At 39.0% G+C, this 7,136-nt stretch overlaps 1 protein-coding gene across 1 annotated transcript in view; it reads right to left on the reverse strand.

Annotated features, from left to right (window-relative positions):
- The window catches only part of IL1RAPL2 (interleukin 1 receptor accessory protein like 2), a 610,196-nt gene that overhangs the window by 601,992 nt on the left and 1,068 nt on the right, over positions 1-7,136 (reverse strand). Inside the window, 1 exon segment of the mRNA XM_023757470.1 lies at positions 7,123-7,135. Coding sequence (XP_023613238.1) covers positions 7,123-7,135 — 13 coding nt within the window.

Here is a 7,136-nt window from a genome sequence, read left to right on the forward strand (position 1 = left end):
TCAGTTTATAATGGTCTTTATTATCCATAAATGAGTAAGATCATGTGGTATTTTTCTTTCATTGACTGGCTTATTTCACTTAGCATAATGCTCTCCAGTTCCATCCATTCTGTTGCAAATGGTAAGAATTCCTTCTTTTTACAGCAGCATAGTATTCCCTTGTGTAGATGTACCACTATGTTCATAGCAGCACAATTTACCATAGCTAAGATTGGGAAACAGCCTAAGTGCCCATCAACAGATGAATGGATTAGAAAATCATCAACATTTACAAATTAACCATGAGACAAGATGCCCTTTGAAACAAGCTCTGTATTCTTTTTCTCTAATCTTTGTTATGTTATGACTTAATTGCTATTTTTTTATTTCACCTATCCCCCACCTCCATCCCCTTTGCCAACCATAAGTGTATTCTATATCTCTATGGGTCTGTTTTGATTTTGATTGATTTACTAATCTGTTTTATTTTTTAGATTCTACATATAAGTGAAATCATACATCATTTGTCTTTTGCAGTCTGACTTATTTTACTTAGCATAATACCCTCTAGGTCCATCCACTTTCTCATAAGTGCAAAAAATTTCATTGTATTTTATTGCTGAGTAATATTCCATATGTATAGCCTGCAAATATATGATCTGCCTGCCAGTCGCCTCCCACAGAGGGAGGCCAGACTGTGGCTTAGGCCCCTGCCCCATGGATTGCTACAGTCTCTAAAATGTTTCAGATAGCCTGCCACAATTATATTATATTTTTAGCCCCTAAAAATATTTTGAATATGCAACTCTTGTAATAGGTTAAAACCTAGATATGAGTAAAATACTTATATTACAGAAAGTCACTGAAGTTTGTACAAGAGATGAAATAAACCACACACACACACACACACACACCCTATCTAATAAAACGGTAATATGCAAATTAACTGTCACTCCATCACAAAGATGGAGGTGCCCATAGACACAAGATGGTGGTGTCCAGTCCTCTCAGACCCGCCAGAGTCCCCCAGTCCCGGGGGGGCAGCTGCTGAGATCGGGCTGTGTTAGCGACCTGGTGGAATGCTTGCTTTGTCATGCACCTGGCTCGGGCCAGCCCCCCGGAGCCATAGCGGACACGCACAGGGACAGGGATGGGGGGCTGGCCTGCAGCCTCTGTGGCCAAGAGGAGGCCTGGAGAGGAGACGGTAGGCCTGCCTCCTGTGGAAGCAGCACAGATCCCTCCTGCCTCCCATGGAAGCAGCGTGGATCCTTCCCAGCTCCCGCAGAATGAACGCAGGTCCCTCCCGCCTCCCATGGAAGCAGCAGGGCTCCCAGTGGCACGCTGTGGTTCCCACTGGCTCCCGCGGAAGCAACGGGCAGCCTACTGAGCACGTTATCATGTGATGGGCTACTAGTGTGTGTATGTATATATATACCAGGATTAGCTAGCCTAGCAGTGGTTAATTGAATCAATTCTTGTTTTATGATTATCAAATATAACTCATTAATTCTTACAAAGCAGGTAACTCTGCTGACTAAGCTATAAACATCTGCTTCCTTCCAATAAACAAATTGAATGGAGTTCAAATTACATAGGTATTGTACCATAGAATGATTATATTTCTGAGTATCATATAGCTAATGTGCAACAATAAGGCTACCTAAACATTACAGCATAGAAAATTCACTAAAAAATAAAATGAAAATAGATTACAATTGCCAATACTTTGCTATTTAAGTTACTTATAATTTTATAATCAAGTAGGTTATTAAATTTTTGAGATTTTGAAAATAAAATCAGGTGCTATATATGTTCCCTTATGCATAATCACTACAAAAAAATAAGTAAATTGGCTCTCACTTAAAATCAAAGTTCAGTAAAAGAAATAACTAATGGCATCACACTTTAGCCTGTGTTAGCCTACACAGCCCAGAGAAGGCATTGTTGTTGTCTCAAGACCCCGTTGTACAATCTTGGATCTTTTCTGAAGATAATTAATTCTATTAGATCCAGGCTCTCATTTTTATTATCTGCTCTCCTGGAAATTACTACCCAGGCAACCAACTTGTTAACTCCTAACTTTTCAAGGATCAATAGTTAAGTTGAAATTGAATTATAAGAAATGTTCACTGTCCTTGAAAATCTCTTGGTAACCATGGTGGGTATTAGAATAGTAGGTTGGAAGGTGATAAAAGCCACTTCTTAGAGTCTTAGGAAGACTAGAACAACTACTTCTCTTTCTAAAGGCACAGGATTCTTTGCAATATGCCATAAAGTAAATCCCATGGTACATGTTCAACAGTTGTTTGTTGATTGAAATATAAAACTTGTTTAATATATGCTACATACACACATATGGGTCAGTATCATTTAAGGGCCATTAAAGTCAGCCAAAATTGCTTTATACTTTATTTTTATTTTTTTATTATGCAACATTTTACACATACTCGAAATTAAAAAGAACAATATAATGAACACTTGTACTCATTGTACAGATTCAGTAATTAGTAACATGAAGTTCTTATTTCAAAGTAGAGGTCCAGTGCATGAAAATTTATGCACTGGGGGGGCGGTCCCTCAGCCAGACCTTCCCTCTCTCACAGTCTGGAAGCCCTCAGGGGATGTACTACTAATGGCTTAGGCCTGCTCCTCTGCAGGAGGCAACCAGGCCGATTAGGGGAAGGCACCGCCTCCATCATCCCGCTGCTGCTGCTACTGCCAGCCCTCACAGCCACCACAGCTGCCAGCCCTCCTTGGCCCTCCTTAGCCCTCGCAGCTATTGTGGCTTTGTACAGAAGGACATCCGGAAGACATCCGGTCTATCCAGTCTAATTAGCATATTATCCTTTTATTAGTATAGATACCTCCACCTCATTCAACTTTTCTGGTAATGATTTTCTAGAGTAAGAATCACACAAATATGATGAATAGCAAGGTAAATTCATGTCTCAGAGCTTTTAAATGCCACAAGGAACCCTGTTGAAAGAGTTAGTGAGGAATTCAGATTTTGAGAACCTCATTTACTTCAATGATTACTAAAGACCAAAAATAGTTTGATTATGTTCCTATTTAAGAATGAGTTTCCTTATTTTATCTACTTTATTGGAGAAGTAAATGGTCACAATGGTTTTTGAACCTATATCTTGTTCTCTGCACTTAAATATTGTGATTCCCAAACACACAGATTTTGACAGATGTTCAATTATTTTAATCACTAGTAGCCTGGTGCACAAAATTCGTGCACAATAAAAGGGAATTAATTGCCCTAACTGGTTTGGCTCAGTGGATAGAGCATCGTCCTTCAGACTCAAGGGTCCCGGGTTTGATTCCGGTCAAGGGCATGTACCTTGGTTACAGGCACATCCCCAGTGGGGAGTGTGCAGGAGGCAGCTGATCGATGTTTCTCTCTCATCAATGTTTCTAATTCTCTATCCCTCTCCCTTCCTCTCTGTAAAAAATCAATAAAATATATTTTTTATAAAAAGGGAATTAATTAGCAGAGATATTTTAATATTGCTATTTGCCCTTTCTCTATAATAGAAGTGTGAGAGATGAAAGGAAATTAGTAAAATGTATATGAAAATCATATATAAATTGATTAATAAATAAACAGTAACAAAAGGATATAACAACAACAGAGGCATGATATAAAAATGACAAAAACATGATATGAAAACAACAAAAACATGATATAAAAACAACAGTGATGCAAACAATGACTGATAAAGTGATTAAACTTATTCTAATATCTCCCTGTACACCACATTAAGAGTGAAAACACTTTCAGAGTGCTTGACTAATTTCCCTTGTGATGAAGTATTTAGAACTTTAACTGTAACGTCACATGCTCTTCAAACTCGAGAGAAAGCAACATATAACTGACCATGTGTGAAAACGGGTTCAGGTAGGAATATGCCTACTTTGTCTAGAGTTTGTCCTTGTGATTTATTAATAGTCATCACAAATGCTGGCATCGTGGGAAACCGTCATCGAATCAATTTAAATGTGAGGCCAGTATCAGATGGGGACAAATTAATTCTTGGAATCAGAACAACCTCTCCCTCTGCAGATCCTGTTAATACTTCAGCTTCGATAATGTTAGGTCGTAATCTTTTGATAATAAATCTGATACCATTACAAAGACCCCATTTACTATTGAGATTTCTCAATAACATGATGATTGCATCTACTTTCAATTTATGACATGGCATTCCCGAAGGAGTAATACTATTAAGAAATTTGATGGGAAAATTTTCCATTTCAGCATCATCTGTGGAATCAATGGAATCATCACTCAAATATGTGTGAAAATCTCCATCGAGTATATCCAAAATTTATTCATTTAATTTTTGAACATGCTCATTTTTTGGACAAAGAATTGCACATTTAGATATATTATTGATATTATCTATAGATATAGTATTTCCAAAGGTAGCTTCAATAATAGATCCATTACAAATCATTTCACTTCCATGCTCCGCTCCGAGGGCGGGTTCCTGCCTGAAACCTCACCCTGAGGGTGGGTTCCTGCTTGAAATCTCGCCCTCCAGGAAACAGCTGGAGGAGGGCACAGCCGTTTCCAAGACAACCCCTGCAGGACTAACTTCCTTCCGGTTGGTCGCGGTTCTGGCCATGATGTTACACCCAGGGTTTTTATATAAGCAGATTCATTTCAATAATTGTGAATTCAATTAAGGATTAAATTAATACATCTATCTTCATCCATAGCTTAAGTCACCCTTTGTTCCAAGTTGTTGAAGTTATGTGTGAAATTTTGTCAAATAAGATTGCTCTCATCATTTTTATCCCACCAACTAGAGGCCTGGTGCACAATTTCGTGCACGGGTAGGGTCCGGCCAGCCCACCCTGGTGGGGCCGATCGGGGCAGGGCCGGCTGTGGGAAGGGGTCATGGGCAGTTGGCCAGCCAGCCTCGCCTCCAATCAGGGTGGGGGGGGGCATTTGGGGGCCAGGAAGGTGGGAGGGGAGGGGCTGTGGGCTGTTGGCTGGTTCCCCCCCAATCAGGGGGGGAAATCAGGGACAGGGCTGGACAGGGGGAGGGGCTGCAAGAGATTGGTCATTCTGGCATTCCGGTTGCTGGATATATATATATATATATATATATATATATATATATATATATATAATTTCCTCCACTGAAAAGATTCAGGTGGGAAGAGAGAAAGGCTATAAGTCTCTCAAAATATGACTCGCTTGTCCACCATTTCTTTATTACTAACCCACTAACATGCTGAAAAATTCAACTACATACTCTTGAGATTGGTCAAAGAAAAACAAAAAAAATATGTTTAATTGGCTACTGAAAGGTCACAAATAGTAAACTTTTCTTGTTATGATTCAAATGGGTGGAGAATATTACTAAATTTATCTGCATTTTTAAGGGCATAAAAATCAATAATTTTAATGATATCTGTGAAGCATACAAAAATCATTCATGATTACCTTAGTTTCAATATGGAAATTTTAGGTGAATATAGACATTGTGAAGTTCAAAACCTTTCATATTATAAATGTCACTCCCTTAGCAATGGCATAGAATCACCTATATGGATTGACTTTCTCATTTGTCACATATTTGGCATCAATGGCCAATACTAAATCTGAAAAACATGTTTATTATTCACACACAAATGCTACCTGATTTACATATGTCATTATGGAAGATATTTCTATATGTCTGAGTTGACAAAACACAGTTGCTTCCTTCAGGACAGCAGTTCCCAAACTTTTTCCTTATCAAGGCACACATGAGGGATAATGTTCAAAATTTTACCTACACATATCAGTCCCAATCACTAAGACCTGCTGTGTGATTAAATAGATCACCACTTATGCTTTAATTAAGTCTCTTCTCAGTAGAATACCATCCCATTTTCTTCTATTGATCTAGATGTGAGTTGAGAACCACTGACTTAGATGGTATCTACAATAGCTACAAACATGGCCAACTGATATGTACTTGAAAGAGAGATACCTATAGGAAAGGATTTCAAGGGCATTGAAAAATTCAACTTGTTCATGGAATAATACAAGTCTTTGCTTAAAAGTAAATAGCCTGTCAGCTGAGAGTGCCTAAAAGTAGCCCCACCCCAGTAGCAACAAGCACATCTAGCACCCAAATTGTGGTTTCTCTATTAAAAGGAATCAGGGCTCCTTGGAAAAAATGGCTAATTCTAGAACTGTGGTAAAAAAATAGACTTGATAAGCCTATAATATCTTATAGTAGTAGAATATAAGGAAATGCTAAAATAAATAAAACCACAATAATGAGGTTATGTCAAAGTGGCAGAGGCACCTATTGAAAGAGCTCCCAATGGACAAAGGTGGAAGAATTTGAACCAAAAAATAAAGTAGCATTGAACTATAACCCAATGTATAATATAAATATCCATAAGCCCATATTGATATAAGCAAATGATTGAATAAATAATGGGTAGAGAAGAGGCTCTATGCAAAAACAACTGTTAATATAAGGCCCTGGGGCAGGGGTTGAGTTGGGGAAGAAATGAATCCCAAAATGTTTAAATTAAATAACACACACAGTAAATGGGAGTCCCATTTTATGAAAATTTGATAAAGATTTGCAATGTAGTTCCAATAAATAATTAAAATTGAATTTATTGAAGCTTTGCACACACTGCAACTTTTCAAAAACATACCTAATGTAAAGGTGAGGCACACCTGCACACACTCCAGACCTAATCAAAAGACTACCAGCTATGGTATTTATACTAATAAAGAGGTAATATGCTAATGGTCAGGATGCTGTAATGCTTCACGACTGGGCCATTAGCATATTAGCTCTTTTCTAGCTCCTATCAGCAGGAGGCTGCCTGTGCGTACAGTGGGGTGCTGCTCCAGAGACAGGGCGGAATCAGGGAGGCACCCAGAGAAGACGGGACCAGCCAGAGTTGACTTGAGGGACTGAGGGCTGGGCTTGAAGCAGCCAGAGAAGGCCAGAGGGGTTGGGGGCTGGGCCAGACGCGCTGGAGCTCTTTGTGGAGAGGTTCGGGTGTCAAGACAGGTGGTGATTGCGTGGCGTTGAGTGCGTGGCAGCGCTATGTGATTTCGCACACTGGGCTCTAGTTGAACAATATTTTCATTCAGCACTCACCTTAAAACACCAAGTGTAGAATCA

The sequence above is a fragment of the Myotis lucifugus genome, unplaced genomic scaffold, assembly GCF_000147115.1.
Source record: "Myotis lucifugus unplaced genomic scaffold, Myoluc2.0 scaffold_2, whole genome shotgun sequence".
NCBI lineage: Eukaryota > Metazoa > Chordata > Mammalia > Chiroptera > Vespertilionidae > Myotis > Myotis lucifugus.